This window comes from Marmota marmota, unplaced genomic scaffold, assembly GCF_001458135.2.
Source record: "Marmota marmota marmota unplaced genomic scaffold, marMar, whole genome shotgun sequence".
NCBI lineage: Eukaryota > Metazoa > Chordata > Mammalia > Rodentia > Sciuridae > Marmota > Marmota marmota.
The window spans coordinates 42,882,063-42,906,046 of NW_026000005.1; the positions used below are offsets into that span (position 1 = coordinate 42,882,063).

A 23,984-nucleotide genomic window follows, 5' to 3' on the forward strand; every position below is an offset into this window, starting at 1 on the left:
GCTGGTACAAAGACCTCTCCACAGGTGTGGCTGTATATTGGACCGGTAGTCAGTGACGGGTAAGATCCAATTGCAATGGTACCAACCTAACGGGTAAGGACCATATGTACTATTGGACAACCTAAGGCAGGCACGGTCCCTAAGCCACATGCTTGTTGTTTAAACAGAGAGGGGGAGATGTTGAGAGCCACAGCCGAAGGGGCCCCAGCAAACTTCCAGCTGCCAGCAACCAGCTGCCGGCTGATGATTGGCTCACAGCGGCCCCAGCAACATCTAGCTGATTGGCTCCTCGGCCCCAGCAACATCTAGCTGATTGGCTCCTCTGCAGTGATGCTCATTGGGCTGTTTCCCTGCCCTTTCAGACCACGGAGCTGCTCATTGGGGGACTTTTTTGGCTCCGCCCACGTGACCCAGCCAATCGGCCTCAAGAGCAGGAGGATTGTGGGAGGTGGAGAGAAGCTTGTGTGGGAGAGAGAGGCTTGTGGAAAGCCAGTGGTGGCAGTTGAGGCTCTGAGGATTTTTCCTGAGAGGCTGTTTTGTTTGGCGTGTGTGGTTCTAAAAATAAAGTTAGTTTCTTTTGACAAGTGGCTTCTAGAGGCTGCCCACAGTTTTTTGCCCCTTGACTATCTCCCTAGAATGGCTCACAATATGGCAGCTTCCTTTAAAGAAGAATCTGCTGGTGGGGCAGAAATTAAAGTCTGATATTACATTCATGGAAGTGACATTCTATATTCTGTTGGTTAGAAACAAGTCACAGGTTGTACCCATGCTCAGAGTGAGGGAATTATCAAGGGCATGAGTCCATTAGGGATCACCTGTGATCATGTTAAAGTCTGTCTACCACAGCTTCATTCTCAGAAGAGAATGGCGACAGCTGACTGCCATCAACTCCTGTCTTAACATCATCTTGTGGGTATTAATCCTAGGAAAATAGAGCCACTATCTCCTTGGCATTTACTCTGGCAGACATAACTAATAGAAGAACCTATTGGAAGGATATCTGGTCACTTCTAAGAGAGTGCTGAAGGACCAAACTGGAAAAACTTAGAGAACTGGCTGTTCACTTGTTGTCATTGACCATTGCTTTATTGGACTCTCATCACTAGATTCTCAGCTTTAGGTTCAAGGTGTAGCTATCCTCCCATTAGATGATTGAGGTTACATGCCTGTGGTGAGCTGCCAAGAAGGGAGATGAGGAACTATCTGTCCCTTGTGGGACTCCATTGGAGGTGAGAGAATGTTTCTTTGATTGTATGCTATTGCAAGATGGGCCCATTTGAGTCTGTGTCTTCACTAGCATCACTTTTGTCCCAATGTTCAGCCTACAGGTTGTATTGCATGCACAGATTCACGTCTAATAGTCACTATTCAGAGCTTTGTAGCTGATGTTTCTGTGCTCTTGTTTAACCTTAACTGTGCCTCATAGATGTCCCAAATAAAGATGCTATAGAAGCAGAATGTGGTATTGATGGCATGTTCAGGTCTTTGAGTCATGTAGTAGATGAGGCATTTCTGTTTCTCATAGTCAGAATTTTGATTCATATCAGATTTAACTAAAACAGAACTTGCCTTTTCTGAAATTATATTCTAACTATTTTTTTTAACTTTTTAAAACTTTGTTCTTTTTACATATACATGACAGTAAAATGTATTTTGACATATTATATATAAATGGAATATAACTTCCCAATCTTGTGGTTGTACATGATGTGGAGTTACACTGATTATATATTCATATAGGAACATAGGAAAGTTAGTTCTTATTCATTCTACTGTCTTTCCTGTTCCTATTGCCCCTCCATTACCTTCATTCTTCTTTGTCTAATCCAATGACCACCCCCCTCCATTGTGCATTACTATCTGCATATCAGAGAGAATATTCAGTCTTTGCTTTTGGAGGATTGGCTTATTTCACTTAGCATGATAGTCTCCAGTTCCATCCATTCACCTGCAAATGCCATAATTTCATTCTTCTTTATGGCTGAGTAATAATATTCCATTGTGTATATACACCACATTTTCTTTATCCATTCATCTGTTGAAGGACATCTAGGTTGGTTCCATAGTTTAGTTTTTGTGAATTGAGCTTCTATAAACATTGATATGGCTGCATTACTGTAGTATGCTGATTTTAAGTCCTTTGGATATAAACTGAGGAGTGGGATAACTGGGTCAAATGGAGGTTCCATTCCAAGTTTTCTGAGGAATCTCCTTACTGCTTTCCAGAGTGGTTGCAGCAATCTGCAGTCCTGCCAGCAATGTATGAATGAACCTTTTCCCCCATATCCTTGCCAACATTTGTTGTTACTTGTTGATAATTGCCATTCTGACTGGAGAGAGATGGAATCTCAGTGTAGTTTTAATTTTCATTTCTCTAATTGCTAGTGATGTTGAACATTTTTTCATATTTTTGTTGACCGATTATATTAGTTCTTCTGTGAAATATCTATTCAGTTCCTTAGCCCATTTATTGATAGGGTTATATGTTTTTCTGGTGTTAAATTTTTTGAATTTCTTTATATATCCTGGAGATTAATGCTTTACCTAAGGTAGAGGTGGTAAAGATTTTCTCCCATTCCATAGGCTCTTCCTTCACATTCTGGATTGCTTCCTTTGCTGTGAAGAGGTTTTTTAGTTTGATACCATCCCATTTATTGATTCTTGATTTTACTTCATGCGCTTTAGGAGTCTTGTTGAGGACTTCGGTTCCTAGGCTAACATGGTGAAGATTTGGGCTTACTTTTTCTTCTATTAGGCACAGGATCTCTGTTCTAGTCCCTAAATCTGTGATCCATTTTGAGTTGAGTTTTGTGCAGGATGAGAGATAGGGGTCTAATTTCACTTCACTACATATGGATTTCCAATTTTCCCAGCACCATTTAGTGAAGACCTGCCTTTTCTCCAGTGTATGTTTATGACACTTTTGTCTAATATGAGATAACATGTGGATTTGTCTCTGTATCTTGTATTCTTTACCATTGGTCTTCATGTCTGTTTTGGTGCCAATACCACGCTGTTTTTGTTACTATAACTCTGTTGTATGATTTAAACTCTGGTATTGTGATGCCTCCTGTGAGAAAAGTGAAGCAGGAGGCATCATAATACCAGACTTTAAACTTTATGATCCAGTTTTTCTCTCAGTCTTTGTGTTGAATCTAGGGATTCAAGGATTACCTCAACTCTGCACTATTGTCATCTTTGGCCATATGACTTTTTAAAATAAGTCCAAATAACTTGTAAATCTTTTTAAAATAAGCTCATATGTTTATTTACATGCATTTGCAAAGCTGTACTTACTCATTTAGCATTAGAATATGTTAAGATCACTTACCAAGAAGGGAAACAGATGTTACTTCTGTGGGATAAATTGTGAAGTTCAGAGTCTTGCCTACTCCCCAAATGTTTTTGTTTTTGTTTTGAGGATACCACAGATTGAACTCAGGAGCACTGGATCACTGAGCCACATCCCCAGCCCTGTTTTGTATTTTATTAGAGACAGGGTCTCACTGAGTTGCTTAGTGCCTCACTTTTGCTGAGGCTGGCTTTGAACATGTGATCCTCCTGCCTCAGCCTCCAGAGCCACTGGGATTACAGTTGTGCATCACCACGACCGGCCCAAAATGTTTTTCTTATTGGCCTGATATGGCAGCTGATATCTCGCTATTGGAATTAGAATTGGGGGTTAAGATCAATAATCCTCAGCACTTCAGATTCACCTACAGAGTAAAAACACTACTGCCAAAAAAGAATAAACAAAACAATGTCAGGGTCCTACCCTGCAGCAATTTTGCATAATTTCTAGGAGTTGGGCCCAAGGAACTTTTAGAACGTTTTAAAGGATTTGGATGTACAGCTAGGGTTGAGAACTGGCAGACTAAGTCTTGGACCTAGGAAGAACAGCCCGGCTCATTCATGTTAGTTATGGTGTGTGTAAGGAATATGTAGATATCAGTTCCATAGTTGAGACTCTTTCTTACCATCCTTTGTGGAGGTCAACCAAGTCAGTCTCTACTTGTATTGTTAAAAAGCCTGACTATCTTAGAGCCATGGAATTTCTACCTATGGCACTGCTTCTGAAAATTCTTCCAAAAAGCTAAGCTCACAAGAATATCCTCTATTTGCTTCATAACAGTAGCACATGTTAAAATCAGGCTATAAACAATCTACCCTCTCTTTCATTTTATATTTACTTTCTGGAGGTGATGTACAAATAATCATTCATGTGGCATCCAGAAATATTTTTGTCTACGCTAATAGCAGATGGCAGAGTGCTTTTCACATGCCAGGTTGCATTTATTCCACCACAGTGCAATATGGAAGTCATCATGACCTCTTTCAAATAGTCTAACTCCCCATGTGCATTTTAGTTGTGCTGGGAAATTTTCTTGTATATCACTTCAATATGTTGTAGATTTACTTGGAATCCTTGGAATTTGTGTATAGTGTAGTCACACAAGTAGTGCTTTGTAAAGAAATATTTTGGGGCCTCATGATTAAAGGTCATCAATTCAGCAAACATTTAATAAGCATATTCTGTAAGCCAGTGGTTTTCCACTGGAATGGGTGGCTTGGTCCCTAGGGGGAATTTTGGAAATTTACTGAGTTGTTTTTAGTTATCATGATTAGTAGGGGTGCTACTGGCATTGGTGTTCAGGCGCCAAAGGTATATGCTGTTTTGCAGCTTGTAGGACAGTCCCCTGCACCAAGACTGGTTTTCATGTGTACATGCATGTGCATGCACATGCCTGGTCTGTTGAAAGAACATTCATGTAGGTGAAAAACCTGTTTATGATTATCTGAACCTAAAAACCTAATTGTACTTTTCATATAAACACAATGTTTTGCATAGATTTCATATATAATGACTTTTCCAGGGAAATTGTAAATTGAATTGTAAATGTAAATTGAAGGAAAATTGTGCGTTGTTTTTTTTTTTTAGAATCAAGAATTATTTATCCTCATATAAGATCACATCACCATTGGAACTGTGAGTGTGATGTTTGAGTCACAGAAAGCCCAACTGTAACTGCCTGCATTTGTTATTCCCATTTTTATGCAGATTCCATACAAAGCACAAGCAAAGAACTACTTGATATGTCTCCTGGTAGTGTTGTGCTGAAGCATTTATAATTCATAGTATTTTGTTACTGTTTCTATTTCTCTCTCCCTCCCTGCCCCCCTCTCTCTCTCGTCCTGGGGATTGAACCCAGAGATGCTCTATCCTGTGCTGTATTCCCAGTCTTTTTTCCTAAATTTTGTTAAGTTGCCCAGGCTGGCCTCATACTTATGATCTTCTTGCTTCAGACTTCTGCATAGCTGGATTACAGGCTTGTGTCACTGTACCCAGCATATGTTTTTTTGTTTTTATAGCTAGAGCATTATGTTGTGATTGCATGTGTATGTATCTGAATTTTCATAAGTATGTCTGTAAGTTATACTTTTTGTCAATTTTAAGCAAATAGGGGAGCATTACTAAATATTTGGATTCTAAGGGGGCTTTGGGTGTGATGGGTTTGAAAGCCAGTGGACTAAGCATCATGACAGTGGCAGACAACTTGAAATTCCAAATGCTAGAAGAATGCAGAGGATCCTGCAGTAGCTGGAGGAGTAGCCTTTTTCAAGTCCTGAGGGAAACCTGTGGCCCAAGTGGGGTGTGGTGTTAGCTGGGTGAAGTGAGAGGCAAATAAAATAGTGCATGCAGGTTCTAAATTTAGGGTGGAACTGTGGCTTTTTGGGAATGGCTCATTTGCTCTGGGGACTGGCAATAGGGGAAAAGAAGGCTGGAGAGTCAGACAGAAACACATGAAGAGCTTTACAAGCCTTGTGTAACTTTTATTCTTGAAACATTAGGGAGATACCAAAGGGCTGGTGGATTAGGGTGAAGTTTTCATGTTATTCAGACTTGCTCATTACAGTTGTTAAAATGGGCTGAATCAGGGCCTGCCTAAGCCAGAGAGTAGCATGAACTAAGGCAGTAGGGGGCTCTGGAAAGCTCTTGAGGAATGAGGTGTCTCACTAGTCAGTCCCTGTACTCTCAACTACTTTTCTGGATTGTCTTAGAGGCAGGAATGGTCATGGTGTGGTGCAGAGCAGATGGAAGGATTTTAGCAGATGGGGTCTACTCAGGATCACATATGGAAGATATGGGGACGAAAACTCCAGGATGTGTCTGGCTAAGGAAAATGTCTGATGAAGACAGAAAACGAGGCTCACTAACAATTTCACCAATTTTAACCTTTGTTAAAGAGGTTCATTTATTTTGTACATTATGTCATTTGTTGTTTTCATTTAATTTGACCCAACCTTTCATTTTGTTTTGACAGCTATTAGAATAACAACATAGACTGCTAAAGAATTTAGTAATAGCTAGACGTGTTTAGGTAGCCTGTTATCCCAGTGACTCAGAAAGCTAAGACAGGAGGATTATAAGTTCAAGGCCAGTCTCAGCAACTTAGTGAGGCCCTAAGCAACTTAGTAAGACCCTGCCTCAAAATAAAAAATTAAAAATGCCAGGGTATGGCTCAGTGGAAAAGTGTCCCAGGATTTAATTCCTAGTACACTCCCCTTTCATGCTCCCCTCTCCCAATTATCCTGTTAAACATTCTCTAGTAGCTTTCCATTATACTTAAAAAACAACGAATTTCTTATTGCCATATATAAGGCCTGTATGATCTGACTTTTGCCTGTTGTCCAAATTCATGTCATGCAGTACTTCTGGCCTGTGATCTTTGCTTATTATGCTAAGCCATCTAAGAGCAATCTCAGTATTTTAAAAACACAATATTCTCCTTGCTTCAAGCTGTTCCATAAATACTTGACTCAGCCTGAAGCTCTCTTTGCCACCTCTGGGTATGCTGGCTCTAAAACCTACAATGTCATTTCAGATGACACCTTGAAGAGCCATCCCATATGACTTTGGGGGAAAGTTGACTCACTTTTCTTAAACTTACCACAATTTTTTGGGTGTGTGTGTGTGTAGACACTAAACACTAAATTATAAGCTTCAGGAGGCAGAGACTGTTTTTGTCTTGTATATTTATTAGTTAATAAATATTTGAATGAATACTACTTAATGGAACCAGTTCAGGGAATTGTCTTGTTGCATGTGTAAGGGCATGGAATTGAGAGCCAAGGAGTTGATAGGCATCATTGATTATCTTGGAAGCTTTTTGTATAATAAACTTGACTTTTTTTTTCTTTTTAAAGCTGTTGTTTTTATGCAGATCATGGTTGTGCCTCAAGTAAATGTCAGTGGTCAGCTCCCAGCCCCATATATGCAACTGGTGCCTTGTTTAATAAACCAAAATAGATAGTGGAGGGTGCACTGCCAACATTTGCTTTGGGGGATGTCATATTGGAAAGTGGCTGGTTTTGCTTCTGTGGCTAAAGGCGATGGGAGTGAGAGAGCTAGGGGGCATGGCGAAGAGGGAGCACATAGAGCAAGTCCCTCTCAAGTTTCCATTGCCAAAGACTGTGCTGTGATAATGGTTGAAGAAGGCATCAAGGACAGGAAACAGGTGAGTTAAGAACAGTGTGTCTTGGGAAAAAGCAGCCCTGTCAAGAGATTCCCTAGTGGCATTAATATGTAAAAACCTGAAAATTCTCACTATATCTTGTTACATTGCTGCTAATGTAGGATTTATTAAGATCAACAAACCCCAGAGTTTCTAGTCAGCCCAGTCCCCAACCTGGTATTATAAGCTTTTATAGAAAGAAATTATGGAAAGTACAATAGGCTGCTTCTCACTGACTGACTCTTCCCTTACCTTGTTCCCTTATCTTGTCCAACACTGCCTCTCCAGCAATTTACATCCTTAATGAGGTCATTTGCTCTGCATATACCATGAGATTATGTCTTAGAGTAATACATTTTCTGCTTTCTGAGCCATGCTTGAGAGGACAGCCTCTTTAACTGTAGAAAGAATTTGTTGTTTAACAGAGGAGGACCTTTATAGCTTGTCACAGCTTTCAATCATAACTCTAGTTTTTTAGTCTTGAACAGTGGCACATGAGAGCAGGCACATTTTGCATAATCATTTAGCTTAACCTTACAAATAACCTCTTAAAGGGCTGAGGATCAGTTATGTTGGCTTAATAGGAAAGAACACTGTTGATATTAATGATATATGCATGTAGTTTGTATAATTGATATCCATAATAATATCTTAATCTTAGTTGTACTCCAAAATTGCTTTCCACCATTATTATCACTTATAAATAAGGAGTAGCAACATTGACTTGAAGTATTTCTATCTTTAATAATTTTAATTTTAAATTTTTTCTCATAAATGCATATTTAAATATGTTGTTAAGAAATATGTAAGTAGTGCATATCCAGAGGTCCATGGGACAAAAATTAATGACTGAACATTTTCCAAAGTTGTAGAAACACTTGAGACCTTATATTGAGAAGCACAGCAAATTGCATGCAGGCTAAATAAAACAAATCTACAACCAGAAGGATTGTGGTATAATGAAAGTATGTCCAAAATAAGGAGGAACTCTTAAAAGCTGGAAGAAAAGACAGATTGCTACAGAGGAATGACTATCCATTTGACAGTATGTTTATCACTAGCAGCAGTAGATCCTATACTTATCATCAAAAGTAGAATGCCAAAATAAAGACCTGTTAGGATACACAAAAACCAGAAGTTTTTTTTTTTTCCTTAAACATTAACTGAAAGAAGTACTAAAAGTTGAATTTTATTTTTTTTATTTTTTATTTTTTTAACAGCCACAATAGTTTATTTACAATTGAACTCTTTATAAGATATTTACAAGACAACCAATTTTACACATCAGAAATGGTATCAAAAGTATGAATTACAACACAGACAACAATATGAAATGGGCATAAAACAAAGCTGAAGTGGACAGACAAGCAATTTCTCTTTTTAATTTATTAACGCTAGCTTAAACCTCGTTAAAGAAGGAAACAAAAAACTATGTTTTAGGAGAATTGCAGGGCCTTCAGTTGAAGATTGAATTTCACAGTGTTGTATCCCATGTAGGGAAAAATAAGACAAATTTTCCCCTCACTCTTAACACACTGTAATTTCACCCTTGGAACTTTGCTCCAACCTCCTTGTCAAGGAACCTCAAAGTACTCAAATCAAAGGAGAATTATCTAGAAGAGGGGACAATAAAATAAGAGGCCCTCAGAGAAAGGGAGAACCAAGGAAATAGAATCCACTTAAGTCTGGCCAGATAGCACCTCATGGATTCCTCTCAGTCAAGCAAAAGTTCAATATCTGAGGAGTCCCCTGTGTAGGGCAGAAATATTAAGGTTAAATTTCCTAACTCACCCCTAAAATTAGGAATCTGACAAGTGCTGAAATCAAGAATTGGGAATGTTAGTTTCAGACAAGTTGCGGTGCTAAAAAGAAGCATTTGTCATTTGGGGATGGCATGCCAGAACCTGTATAGATGTCCTTGTGTCACANTTTTTTTTTTTTTTTTTTTTAGGGGGGCAGGTTTGGCTAAAGCAGAGCCAAGTTCATAGTGTTCTTTCCAGGAAATGGGAAACCAATGTCCAATCCTTTGTTGTTAATGTCTAGTTATATATACTGTGAGGTAGAAGAAAATAATCAGTGTCACGAGGGAACAGTTGTGTTTGTGGCACATGTGTACATATGTGTGACTTTCAGCACATGGGGGCTTGTCTGGGCAGTGGTGACATTTAGTTGACTGATGGGGACAAGCAGCAGTGCTCGCCTGTCTACAGAAGTTTCTGGTCATCTTTTTTTTTTTTTCCAAGTGTTCCTTCCTCATTGCCTATTCTTTTCCTGAGAGACAACGAGTCTTTCCATAGTTCTGAGACAATGGAATAACTTATACCTGTCTTTCTTATGGCATCTCGGGCTTTCCCCTCTATGTCACTATTGCAGTAGACAAAGTGTGTCAGTTTTAACTCAGACTACCATGTCTCAGTGAGCACTCTAAGTTGAAGATCTAGTGGTTTTAACTTGCCTACTGAAGCTTTTGATGAAATGATTCTGGTGCGCTTGAATCATTCATTCTACGCCTGTTTGAGTGCCTATCATTGCCAGGCACTGTCTTATGTGTGTGGAATACCTATGCAAAAACTACAAGGATCACTGTACTCTTGGAGTTTACATCAGGATCTTTTCTAACTCTCAGTTGCCCTCCTTCTGGAGAAGGGAAATCATTCCCCCAAGTTGCGGAAATCTATTCATTTATTTTGGTGTGTTTGAGCTTATAATGGTACATAACACCATTATTACCCTCAGAGTGTTTGTGTGTGAGATCTAAACACAGAAGATGGACAGAGGAGCAAACATGTAAATACCTTGCTACCCAGTAGACTGGATACATACTATAATAAAGGTAGAAGCAGCAGTGACTCTTCAACTGGGGCATATTTTTATGACAGGTGCATTTACCCTTAGTCTTGTGGTCACTTATCAGTGCTTGGGGTGTGTGGAGATGGGTGTAGGGGCTGATGAGATTAGAGGAAAGAGATGGGTGAGACCACACATTCAAAGGCCTTGAGTGCATGCTAGGTATTCTGTAAGTAAGCTGGTGACTTTCAGAGGATAGTAGTGACATGATTTGCCCTCTCTGTCTTAGGAAGATAAGCAAAGTATGTGGGATACACTAAAGAGCAAGAGCTGGGTGACAAGGACATAAGCTGGATGGTTTTCTTTGATATATTCTTTACTCCCGCAACATATACTTACTTAGGACCTGCCTTGTGCCTAACCTGGGCTTTTCTAAGTAGTTCAGGCAGGAACCTATGAGGGCTAAAAGCATAGCTATAGTGGAAAGGCTGAGCTGTGAGAAGCAATATAAAGGAGATGGGGCCTGGCAACTGATACAAAAGTGAGACCTAAGAAAAGTCCAGTTTAAGGTGAAGATGGGAATGTGATTGTGTCAAAAGGTGGCAGATAGAACTCACTGTGTAGGACTCATCTTTGTGGTAAAACATGGAGGTCATTAAGAGAATCTCTAGTAACTTCTTCAACTCTTGACTAGGACATTGTTTAACCAGTGAGGTCTGCAGAAATAACCCATAGCCCACAACGAATGAAGTACCACGGGTTCTCTGGGGGTGTTGTACTTTTGGTAGAAATGTACCTTGAAAATAAATTTTATAAGTGATTGCCAGTCTTAGATGCTAGTTCAAGAAGAATGGAACCAATCCATTGCCTTAACTTATCTTTCAAGTTTGAAGTATAAATTTTTGTTTCTTTTTGCTGGGTGACTGAAAGATGCATAAGAATACAGATTTGGGGGTATGTGCATGTGGGCATCTCAGTCTTTTTGCTGATTTTCATTTACTTTCTGCCTTACTAGTCAGTGGTATAGAAAAGTGTAGCAATCTGCTCAGTGTTAACACAGACATCCCCCAATGGCTAGATGGTTCCAGATTTACTTCTGAACAGAGAAAAACATTGATATTTTGTTATGAGAGGAAGAGAGAAAAACTGCAAGAAATATAATGGCTTGTCTTGGCAAAATGCTTCTGCTGCTCTAGAAGAGTCAACCCACTTCTTTTACTTTAGGAGGGGTGTTGCATTTTAAACATGTGGTAGTTGTTATTCATTATGCTTTTTTTTTTTCCTAAGGTAGGAAATGTTGTTCTTTGGTCTGAGTTAAATGCTGCTCAGCATAAAAGATGTGATGTGGAACAAAGCCTGCAGACTGTGACTAATTGACATGCACTAGGCTAATGAGAAGACAGAATGTCTCTAATCAGCAGCAGAACAAACACTCACAAAGGGTCTCCTTCCCTCCTAGGACTTCCTTCTCAGGGCATCTGGCTGGGATTCTTGTTGGACTAATGTACACTCAAGGGCCTCTGAAGAAAATTATGGAAACATGTGCAGGTACGGAACAAAACGCCTTTGGCATGACAAGTTGGAAGTTCATCTTAATTTTAATGTGAACAGAAGCAACTCCAAATCTTCTTGTGGTTCAGCTTAGGAATTCCCTAACATGCTCATCTTTCCTTTTTAAACCAAGAGATTAAACAGCCAGTATAGTTTTTCACATTGCTCCACAATGTGGATGCAAACACAGATTTCAAATCTGAGGCTTTCTTAAGGGACAAATATTGGAACACATTTATACCCTTAACCTTAATACTACTTACAGAAAACTTTAATTTCCTCAAAAATGAAAAGAACTAAAGTAGGTTAAAATAGTACATTTTTTCTAAAATATTCCATGGATGAATAAGTGTGCAAGGCAGAGTTAAGAAAGAAAACCAAACCTAGACTGAAGGACAAGGCTAGTATTTTAAAGAATTCAGAATGACCTCTAAGTCCCTGGTGGGCAAGAGGTATATTCATGCATGGCCAAGCCATGTCTATTATGGCTTGAAGCTTGACTTATGCTTTTTTCCTTTATTTTTTTTTCTTTGTTTCTCCTTTAAATTGATGCTCAGTGAAAATACTTTGTTTAGAAATAAATGCATTTTTAGACCTCTTAATTTAAAATGCTATACTGGTTTGGACTTGTAAGGAAACTGTTTTGCAAACACTTGTTTTATAGACCATGTAGTTTCAATATTTCATCTTTTATTCATGGAAAATCTTCTGAGACTATTTTACCTTTTCTTGAACCATAAAGAATTTGTTTTCACAGTTTGTGCCGATGACTGGTATTCTTGAGAACCATATAATATTCATGATATTAGAAAGCTTTCTCGGCACTGTGCTGTCGCCTCTATTAGCAGGTGGCGTTTACTTTGCGATAATTTTTACAGACTGTGCTGCATCTAAGCAGCTTCCCATTTTCCTGCATTTGCCCATTACTTATTTCCTTGTGTAAGCTTGGAGGAGGCAGCCGAAACTTCATTTATGAAAGTGTCCAGTTTTATTGTCTTTTCAATACAATTTAATTATAGAAATCTAGTAATGTGTACAGATAAAGGAAAAATGATTCTCAAGAATTCATTGTTTACTTCATTTTTCTGCATGTCTCACTCAGGATTAAGTGGCTGTTAAAGCTTTCTGCAGACATGTTGCAAAATTTAGGCAAGTGCTTGGTTTAATTTTTAAAGAGGATTTCCCCCACCCCCACATTTATAACATTTAAACTCTTAGTTTTCTTCCTTAAAAGTGTGCCTGTTCCTGTTGAGATATTTTTACATCAGTGTGCTTTTGAAGTAACACAGCAGAAAATTAAATATGAAAAATCGAAACACATTCAGGGCAGTTTGCAAATAACCTGTGGACACTCTGCCTGTTTTCTGGTGAAGAAAAGATCTAGAATGAACTGAGAATTGAAGTGACCCAGGAACATCACGAAAATGACCCAGCCTGTAGCGGCTGCAGTCTTGACAGCTCTTGGAGGAGGAGAGTGCACTGAGGAGGTGCCCCAGCCCTTCCTCTCTGCACATCAGCTGTGCTGAATTAACTATATAGGGACAGAAAGGAGAAGATCCCTTAGGAATGGTGGGGAGTGTGACTCTCCTAACACCCTTGTCAAGAGAAGCCTCTCTTTAGCCAGAGCATTTCTACTTGTGTAGCAGTACCAGTACCCAAGCTTGGTACCTTGTGAGGCAAAGACTGTTTTAACTCAACAGAAACCGTTAAGGAACTGCAGTGAGTATAAATTAGGGTTTCATTACCTGACCCCCAACATCCTGTCTCCTGGCCTCCAAATAAAAGGCAGTTTATTTGAAATGTTTAGAAATCATTTGAAGTGTCACTAGACTTTGTTGTGAAGCCTGTGGCTACATTAAAAACCTTAATTCCTTTATGTTTAGGCATTTTCTCCTCTAATATTGGTTACCCACAACAACAGTACTACTCTAATAGTTCAGGTAAGTGCTTTCATTTAATTTTAACTTATTTTTAAAATTATAGTGTTAACCAATATAGAGCCACTTTAAAATAATATTGCTTTGTACTGTGGTAGAGTAGCTCACATGTTATGTAATTGTACCTCTATCTTGCCTGGAAACTATATGGGGAGGGGTAACCTGGGACCATATTTGAGTGGGTTAGCAGAGAAGAGCAGGGAATAAGATAACTCTGGCATATAAAGCAACTTCCTGATTGGTATGAGCTTTATCATACATGGTAAGACTCATACTAAACCTAGGTTCCTTGCTTATCAGTCTGAGACTATACTGTTGGCAAAGTGTCAGAACTTGGTTTCAGGTATATAGTTCTCTATGGTCTACTCCATCTCCATATTCAGGTGGACTCATACTTGTCCTAAGATGCTAATATAGGCATATCTCTAATAAATACCATGTATTTTTCTAAATGTTCTCCATAAATCAGTAGAAAGGAACCCCTGATTACAGCAAAATACTTGTTTTAGGCTCAGGCCTTTATACTTCAGCCTGGGGCAGTAAATTAACTTTTTGTTACTATAAAGAAATATCTAAGATAGGCTAATTTTACAAAGAAAAGAGGTTTATTTAGCTGACAGTCTTGGAGGTTCAAGGGCATGGTTTTGGCATTGGCTCCGTTCTGGAGATGGCCTTGCTGGCAGTCTAAGGCAGCACAAGCTTCACACAATGAAAGACAGAGTGCCTGCTGATGATGTGTGTTTGGTCTCTGAACTTATAAAGCCATAATGATTCAATCATGAAGTCTCCATATTAATGATCTTTTAAGCATAACCCTTTTCCTAAGGGCCCACCTCTAAATGCCGTAGTCAGGTTAAATCTCCACCTTCTTAATACCATTAACATATGACTTTGGGGATTAAATTTCTGCAAGAGTTCAGAGAGACAAACCATGTTCAAACCAAACTAGGCAACTACACTGTAGTATCTTGCACCAGTATTAGCAGACAGGTGTTAAAGCTACAGGTTATGGAACCAATGGGTGTCTTAATGCAATAGACTGAATGTGCCTCCCTCCAAATTTGTATCGTGAAATTCTAACCCCTAACGTGATGGTATTTGGGGGTGAGACCTTTGTTAAGAAATTAGGGATTAGTGTCCATATAAAATGGATGCTAGAGAGCTTTCTAGCCCCTTTTCTGTTGTGTGTGGATACAATGAGAGGTTGGCATTATGTGACACTGGAAGAGGACCATCCCTCACCAGAACTGACCATGTGGATACCCTCATCCAAATATCTTCCAGATATTTGTTATTTAAGCCACCCATACTGTGGTTATTTGTTATAGCAGCCCAAATGGAGTGCTGTAATATATATTCATAATATATATGTCAATTGATAGCCACTATAGCTTAAATTTGGGGTCAGCAGTCTTTTCTACAAGTTCTACAAACGGCCAGATAGCTCTAAGGACTTTTGGATATATGGTTCTGTTGCAGCTAGTTAACTGTCCTTATAGCATGAAAGCAGACATAGACAATTTATAAACAAATGAGCACTATTGTATTCCAGTAAAAACTTACCTACAAAAATAGACAGTGGGTTGGATTTGGACCTTGCGTTGTAATTTTTTGACCCCTGGCTTAAATAAGGTTAGCACAAAGAATTATTGCATGTCTGTGAGCGTATATGCGTTTATGTATAAAATCACAAATATTTAAGTTTTGCTTTATTTCCCGAGTGTTCTTAGCCAGAGACTGGTTTACCCAGTAGCATCATGTTGTGCAGAGTGCCAGCCTGGACACTGGGGGAGAGAACAAAAGAGCAATAGTGCCTGTCTAAGAGAATTTATAATCTTGAGTGGAAGTGTAGGCACGGACATACCTTTGAAAAGATGAAACCACAGAAATAGGAATTAGGTTGTAGAGAACTGATCTAGGTATGGGGTGGTAGAGAATGATGGGATGATAGCTAATAAGGCTAGTCTTTGTTTTTTCTAATCTCCTAATTAGTTCCTACCCCAGATCTTCTGGGTGTTTCTCAGTTCAAGGTGCCTACTGTATTCCGCTCTGTTCCCCTCCCTTCACTCCAGCCTGGGAAGTGCCTCCAGACTCTTGCCTTTTTCTCAAGATTCAAAATTCTGTATTAGTACTATACAGTGTTTGGAATATGTTTTCTCTAGTATTCTACTTTATTTTGGCAGAAAAGCTGACCTAGTCCAGTTGCTCCTTCTTGGAAGAAGCAGACACTCTATCCAGCTGTATTAACTTAGAGGGTCAGTGTCCAGCCCAGGAGGAGGGACTAATGGGATTGCTTTACAGGAAGTCATTGGGAGAAAATGGAACACTGGGTCTTGATGGATGGCTAGAAGTTAAGGATAGCAATGGAAGAAAAGGGCTTTCTAGGGAGAGAAGGCAGAATCTGAAAAGGCCTGTTTGGGATTATCCAGAATGTATTGTAGAGGCACTGAAGGAATAAAACGGTGTGTGACAGTATTGAAGTTAGTTAAGCTGTTTTTTTTTTCTATGTGTTCTCAAGACTTACCTCATGATTATGAATCCAGGCTGTATAGTATCATCTGAGGCCACTTTTATAACCTAATAATACCTTGAGTGCCTCAAATTCCTCCTGGACCAATGAAATCAGAAAGGAGGTAGAGGTAAGAACTGGGACGTTAAAAAAAGTTCCCAGATTATTCTGATGAGATCAGAAACAAAAATCATAGCCTTGGATGAGTCGAGTTCCCTAGGCTTGGGGACTACAGAAATGAATGCTATCTGTGCCCCATGAAGTTTTCACTTCTGAGGCTTCACCTCTGCTGATTTGGCTCCTTCAAATTCTAGAAACTTAATCTGGATGTAGAGGAACGGTGGTTGGACAATACCAGCTTTACCTGCCTCTACCTGTAGACTCACCTGAAGAGGCAAGGTGTGATAAGTAGTTATGGACTAAGCTAGTAACTATGGTTATTTGAGAGAGCACTTTAGAACGTATTCTACACTTCTTTCCTGGTTTAGGTTTTTCAGTTAAGAAATAGCAATGTTATTCTGGGCAAGGAGAATAGAAAGAATGTACTTGAATGTACAGACATGTCTTAAACTGTGATGGATTGCCTAGTCATCACATCTTGCATGACAGCTGGGAAATTGAGACTTAAAAAAGGTTAAGTAATTTGGCCAAATTCACGCAGGTATTTAGTGTTAGAACTAGGATAAAGATACTAGTCGCTGATTCCTCACTGCTGATGGGCACTCTGCCAATTTAGTCTTATAAAATAGAGCAGTTTCATTTATTGTGTTTACTCTCTTTTCTTCTTCTTCCTCCTCTCACACACTCCAATTATTTAAGAAAACAACAACAACAACAAAACAGCAACAGAGAAACTCACTTCTTTTCTTTTTCATAGAGAAGAAGCATAGGCACAGAAGATGTACAGGCCAGCGAATTCAAGGCAGAAATACAAGTTCCTTTTACCTTTCTTTCTAATCCTCTGTAAGATTGCCATATGTATATTCCTTCCTCTGAAGTGACTGGATTTCTTCAAAGGCAGAGCTACAGAAAGCCAGGTGGCCTTGCTAACGGTCATCAGGGGAACTTTTATGAAAGCATATGTATCTCTTACAAGTAATGATTTATTCTTAATATGACCCTCCTTTGCTGGGAAAGTCTTTATAGGTCAAAGAATCTCATGAATGTTTAAAAAGCTGTTAGCAATTTTTCTAATCTTGTGGTGTTTCTTGATCTCCTTTGCCATGAAATCCTGGTATGTGTATAAGGAACAGATGGAGTAGTTAATATAATAATGATAATCAGAGTTTCTTTTACTACAGAGCCAAAGTATATAGCTAAAAAAGAACATTAAATAAGAATTCATTGTAGGATATAATTTAAACTTATTGATCTTAAGTGTTTGATTGTTAGGTTTTTCAGGAATGTTTATTATGAAGATTTAAAAACATCTGATTGGGCCAGCAGAACAGCTGTAAAAAATTTTTGGTCCTAGGAGACCTGTTCTCATCATAATAGATATTGATAGGATTTTTGCTCTTGTTGATGATTTATGACTAGTGATATAGAACTTTTAACCACACGAGTCTTTTTTGACTTAAGCCACCAAAACTTTCCCATTCCCTCTCCCCACATTCTGTCTGACAAGTACCAAATTAGGTTTTATAATATTCAGATGTTTAGAGTTGGCTAGTTTATTTCATTAAAGCACTGCTAGGTTGCTTTTAAATAAGGATAATATGAAGAAAAAATGTTTTTCTGTAGCAAGAAAATGTTGCCTAAAATCACTGCTAATGTACCTGCAATTAAAACTGCATAGACATATGCAGTGTCTATATGCAGAGTATTTGGAGGCTTTGGGTTATTTGGATTTTGAATGAGCTGAGTGTTTTGGGGGTTGGATAGGTAGAAATGCTGCTTAGACCTTCCATAACACAATGACATTCCACAGGGGTTTGAAAGTGATAATGAGCCACATGGGAAATTACCCAATATGCCTTTTGTGTTTCAGTAGAATAATTGGCATTCTTAGAGAATTGGGCAGTCTCTCTATTCAGAGATTGTTGAAGTATCCCATGGTATTTGGTGACTTATCCAGAAATATTCTAGTAGTGTTTCAAAGGGGTTGCTCTTTTCTTTTGTTCTTTGTGAAGAAGATATATTAATTTTGGTTTGGCTGTTTGTTCTCTTATGAAAGGCTTATTTTTTGTGTATGAACAGTGTAGAAAACAGGATTTGTAATTGTCTCAGTCCCCTCTATTCTCAAGATATGAAACTTGTTTGAGGGGGTGGTTATCCCCAATACATCAGTGGAATCTAAATTTTTCTGATGGTTCTATTGAGGAGGAATATTTGTCTTCAAAATTGTAAACATTTTTTGGATAGGCCATTGTAAGGATTTGGAAAATTTACTTATCACCTTCTCCTGTTTTAAATATCAATAATATTAACATGTTGACATGGGAAATATGTATGAGAGGATATGGAAATTGGCTTATTTGAAGTACTTAGTAAATACTCACTAAATTTATATTGCATTAGGTGCAAGGCTTTTCAGAATTAGCTCTAAAATGCTAAATAATTTTATTAAAGGTTTCTTTATATGATTCATTTTTATTACTTTAGGGACATTTAGTATAAAAGAAAACCAAGCTAAAAGAGTATTATAATAATTAGAAGAACTAGGAGAGGGATAGGAGGTTGAGAGATGTTAGCTGAAGTATACAAATTTCTCTCTGGGGATGATAAACATGTTTAAAATTGGTTGTGGTGATAATGGTACAACTGTATAAATGTACATTCATTTTATCTAGCAGCCAATTTTTTGAAAGTGCTATTAATAGGAACTCTAGTCTCTGGCATAGAGTTGTAATTTCAGAGAAACTGACTAGTGTAATCTTGCTATCACTTCCTAAAGTCTGCCCAGCGTGGTCATTCTGTGGTGTATATACTAAACATTGGTCTGCCCCTCGTCTTAGTGAGCCACAGGGCAGTAAGGCCTTATTAACTCTTTCCACCATTCTCTTGAGTCAAGTCAGAGCTTCACAGAAAGACTCTATAACTTTAAGCTGCAAGAGTTTACTCTGTATGTCAGCAGCCCATTTCTCTGGTTCCTTCTCCAGGACCTCTGAGTACCTTCTAAATTAACATCTCCATCTCGTGTCTTCATGAATACTTAAGATCTCACTTATGACTGGGACCACATTGGTCACTGTGGGTATAAAAGAGACAAGACAGTCATTCCTCACCCTTGTGGAGGCATTCACCATTGGTCACCCTATCTCATTTAGGGTAATGACATTAGTTTATTTGCTTGCCTTTGGTTATAGAAATCAGGAAGTCTGCAACAAAAGAATAGTCTGTTGCTATATCCTATAACCTTTTTGTTGTGCCTGTAGGCTACTCTGGATATCAGAATCATCCCTATGGCAGGCCAGGGTACACTGAGGTGCCTAGGAACTATGATGCGTACACAGCAGGACTGAGTGAAGAGGAACAGCTGGAGAGAGCATTAAGAGCCAGCCTCTGGGACCGAGGTAAGAGTCTTGTGCCCTTCAGTTATTTTGAAGCATACTTCATGTGGTCAGGTGGCCTGAAAAAGGGCTATTTGTAGAAAATTAAACTTTAAATAGTTTATAAAAAGGATATATAGATGAAAAAATGTGTGCAGATTGTGATTACAAAGAATGGGGTGTGATGCCATATTCCTAGCAACCTAAGATAATAAGGTGCCAGACTGTGTACATATTATTAAAGTGGTTCTTTTTATAGGCCTGCTGCACTTAACGCTTTGTCATTAAAGTCGGGAAACTTAAAAAATTTCTCAGGTGCGTGAACAAAGGGGTTACTTTAGAATTTGTATCTGTAAAGCAAGCTCTATGTCACTGTGTACAGGGAGTTGCCTTAAGTCTCCCATAGATCTCCCTCAAACTCACAGGAGCCACACAAACTCAGGTTTGAATTCTGCTGAACCAATCTCTCTAGGAGCAGAGACTAGGAATTTGTACTTTTAACACATTTTCCGGAAGATTCTTCTATAAACTGCTATATGAGAACCATTGTATTCATTCTGACATCTTTGTTCTGTGTTTGACTTTTGTTTGTTTGTTTTTAGTAGTGACTAGAAAGTACCCATTCATTCACTAAGCATTTATGAAGGTCTTATTATGGTCTATGTAGCGTACTGTGTTAACATAGATTAAAAAATGGAACCTGCCCTGAAAAAGTTCACACTGTCTGGCAGGGCAGATGCTTATACACTGTACAAGTAACCATGATGTCAAGTGATGGTCCTGTCTCAGCGAGACCCTGAGTACTAGAGGCAAAGGAAGCAGGTGAGCTTTTTCTTAATGAGAGCTATCCGATTTTCACAGAGGAGGTGGCCTTTGAACCCGACCTTCAAGAATTTGTAGAATTTGCAGAATCCTGGAAGGGCATTCTAAGTAGGAATCTGAGCAACATCATGGACACAGAAATAAAGGGTGTGTTCAGCCAGCCCTCACTTTTGAACACAGCATTAGGAGAAAGGAGGAAGAAGAGTGGGAAGCTAGGCTAGGGCTACAAGTCCTAGAATTAAATAGGCCAAGTGAAAAATGAACCAGCGTATGGTATAAATACCAATGGAGCTCTGCGTGAGAGTCTGCTGTGTTCAGAGTTGTGTTTTGTTTATGAATCCAGCAGCAGTCATGCTACAAACAAGGATTGAGCACTTGCAGGGTACCAGGCATTATGCTTGATTGTGAGAAAACACAAGTCAATATAGTTTCTTACTTGAAGGAATACAGTCATAGCAACAAAAGTGTGCCTGGAAGTGGAGGACAATAGCAAATAGGTAGTCAAACTAGAAGACCGCATCCTAATAGTCTGAACAAGAAATAAGAACCTGGATCATGAAGGTAACAGGAGAAGTGTAGAAGAGATAAATCAGTATTTCTCAAGTAAAGAGAATTAGAACTATGTGTCAGTAACCTATCACGATGGACAGATGACCCCAAAACTTGTGGTTTAAGACAGGAATCATTTTGCTCAAGAATGTGTGGGTCAGCTGGGCTAGGCTACCTGAACTTGGCTGGTGAGCTACAGTGTCTGCAGTGACCTGTTGGGGACTGGCTGATCTAGAATGGCCTTATTTACATAAATGATTGTCCTCTGATGTTGGTGATTGGGCCATGCATCCATCCTCATCCAGCAGACTAGTTTAGGCTCATTCACAAGGACACAGTATAAAGTTTCCAAGGGAAAATGTGGAAACAATCAAAGCTTAGGATAGCACAGTGTCATTTCTGTAGTGTTTTGTTATCTAAGCAGATTTACAGGAAAGGGAAATAGATTTGCCCTCTTGTTGGAGAATAGCAGTCGCATTGCAAGAGGTTATTGATAGAGGGAAAGGTACAGCATTGGGGCCATTTTTGTAATACTGCATTACATATTATCAGTAGATAGCCAGTATCATCATTTAAAGCATGCCCAGGCTGCAGAATCCTGAAAACTGGAGGAAGAGTCCCAGAGCCTGTATTTTAAAAAAGTTTTCATGGTTCTTCCTATGCTCAAGGGTTTAATCATTATTGAGTTAGACATGAAATATAATGGAAAAAGCAGGCCAAGACAGAGCTTCTCGGCATAGATTTTGAACAGCCTGTTTCATTCCCCCACGTCAAAAATTACTAAAGGGTGATAGAAAGTCAGAAAAATCAGGTATCCTGAGTCAGGATATTTGAATGGGGAATGTAGAAAAATCTATGTGAAATGTAGTCGGAGAAAGGAAATGCAGACAGATGAACATACTTTTTGAAGTTTTATTTCTAAAGGCTTATTATATGTCCCCATCAGTAGTCAGGCAGGTAATTAATAATAGAAGTACAGGTGTCTTTCTCAGAAAGAAAAAAAAAAAAGTAGAACTTCCTAGAGTAATTTGTCTCTCAGAGACAAGAGTGCGGGAGATCAGTAGGTGAAAGCATCCTCTGATGGACCAGGTGAGTTTGGAGCAAATCTAGGGCCTGGAATAAAGCTACAGAAGAGTCTAACATTCTGTTGATTAGAAGGAAGCTTGAGTAAATTTCTGAGACTTTTTCATTACTGAAGAATGTTTATAACCAGGCTAATGTTAAGTAGTTTTTATTTTTCATGCTTAAAAATAAGTAATATTTAACCATTTAGTAATGGGGGGAAATCAGACACATACTACCTTGAAAGGTTTCAGAAAGTAATATGATATTAATGTTAATTTCTTTTCATACATTTAATCCTATTTTTAAAAACTTCTTATAAAAACTCAGAACAGTATATTGAATGACAATAGAAATAACTTAAAATTTTCTTATACCTTTAAGTAATTTTTATGTTTTGTCATCTTTAAAACATTACAGTGAAGTTAAAAGAATTATTTTACTTTACAAAGAAAGGTTTTTGTACATCAGAGACTATAAGACTTAATTACTTTTGGTGAGAAGACTATCTCTGAGATTATTTTGAAGCTGAGAGTTTTGTTTCTAGCTGTGCCTAATTAGTTGTTTGATTGGAAAATTTGGCTTCTACTTTGGGGTTGTTTCAAATTCTTATAATGTAAAACTGCTGTGACAGACTAGTGGAGTTGGTACTCAACTAATTTCATCATCTCACCTTTCTTTTTAACAGAGTCATAGATTTTTCTCTTACAGATGTATTTTCATTCTAGTTACAGAAAAATCACAAAAGCACTGAGTACTTGACATTTGTTATCCAAATAGCCACTTGATACACCTGAAACACAGTGACCTTGTTTAGCATTCTGTATTACAGTGAGTGTTCCACTGCCAGCATATCTAATTTTTTTTTTTAATTTTATGGAGTAGAAAACTTGTATTGTTGGAAGATTGTTTGTTGAATAAGTTGTGCTGGGTTAATTAAGTAGCTTGAGGAGGAAAATAGTTTTTATCATGACAAAGTAGTATACTTCACATTCCAAACTGAATGAAATATAAAAATGGGGAAATAAAATATTTTTTAAAAGAAGGAAAAAAAAGAAGAGACATAAATGAGTAGTTACTGTTGATTTTTAGATACAGGACTTTCCTAATCAGAAAAACAATGAAAAAATTATAGAAGGAAAGAGAACTAGATTTTTTTTTAAGAAAACATTTGACATTGTCATTAATGTAAAGAACCCATATAGTATAATAATCAATACTAACTGCATTAGGAAAATGGAAATGGATTTGAATATATAATTCAAAAAAGATTTACAAAATGACCAATGTGTTTCTGAGAAAATTTACTATATATCAGTGAGAATTCCTTTTTTGTTTTTTTTATCTTACCACAATAAGTATTGGTAGTGGCGCAGGCATTTCTATGCTGCTGATGAGAATGTGAATTGATATAACTTTCTGGAAAACACATTCAGAATATATAATCAAGAGGCTTACCTTCCATAATTCCTTGACTATAAATCTAGCCTGAGGAAATGTTAGAGCTAAGGTCCAAAATTGATGTATCAGTTATTTATTTTATAATTAAATGTAATAGGATAAACATAGCCTATTAAGTCGAAGCTTTCAGTTCTGCAAATGTTTAAACAAAATTGACATAAATGCATTAAAATAAATGATAACCTAGAGCTTAATGTATCTTTTTATATATTTTCATATACATATGAAATGCAAATGTATATTTCCATATGCTATAATTATTCACCTATTTTTCAAGAGAATAGAACTATAAAAATGTAAT

At 38.1% G+C, this 23,984-nt stretch overlaps 1 protein-coding gene and 1 long non-coding RNA gene across 9 annotated transcripts in view; both read left to right on the top strand.

Annotated features, from left to right (window-relative positions):
• Positions 1 to 9,442, top strand: part of LOC125618265 — a 13,247-nt gene extending 3,805 nt beyond the window's left edge. The window contains exons 2-3 of the long non-coding RNA XR_007349517.1: positions 6,526 to 6,534; positions 9,343 to 9,442. This is a non-coding gene — a long non-coding RNA (uncharacterized LOC125618265). The remainder of the gene's footprint in view (positions 1 to 6,525; positions 6,535 to 9,342) is intronic.
• Positions 1 to 23,984, top strand: part of Rhbdd1 (rhomboid domain containing 1) — a 138,836-nt gene that overhangs the window by 51,655 nt on the left and 63,197 nt on the right. For 5 of the 8 annotated variants that reach the window (XM_015481467.2, XM_048808652.1, XM_015481465.2 and 2 more), the window contains 3 exons: positions 11,761 to 11,849; positions 13,736 to 13,792; positions 19,676 to 19,813. In XM_015481467.2, the coding sequence (XP_015336953.1) occupies positions 11,761 to 11,849; positions 13,736 to 13,792; positions 19,676 to 19,813 (284 nt within the window). Of the gene's footprint in view, positions 1 to 11,760; positions 11,850 to 13,735; positions 13,793 to 19,675; positions 19,814 to 20,474; positions 20,497 to 20,520; positions 22,581 to 23,984 lie in introns of those variants that run through there. The other 3 variants (XM_048808651.1, XM_048808653.1, XM_015481468.2) reach the window with 3 other exon arrangements.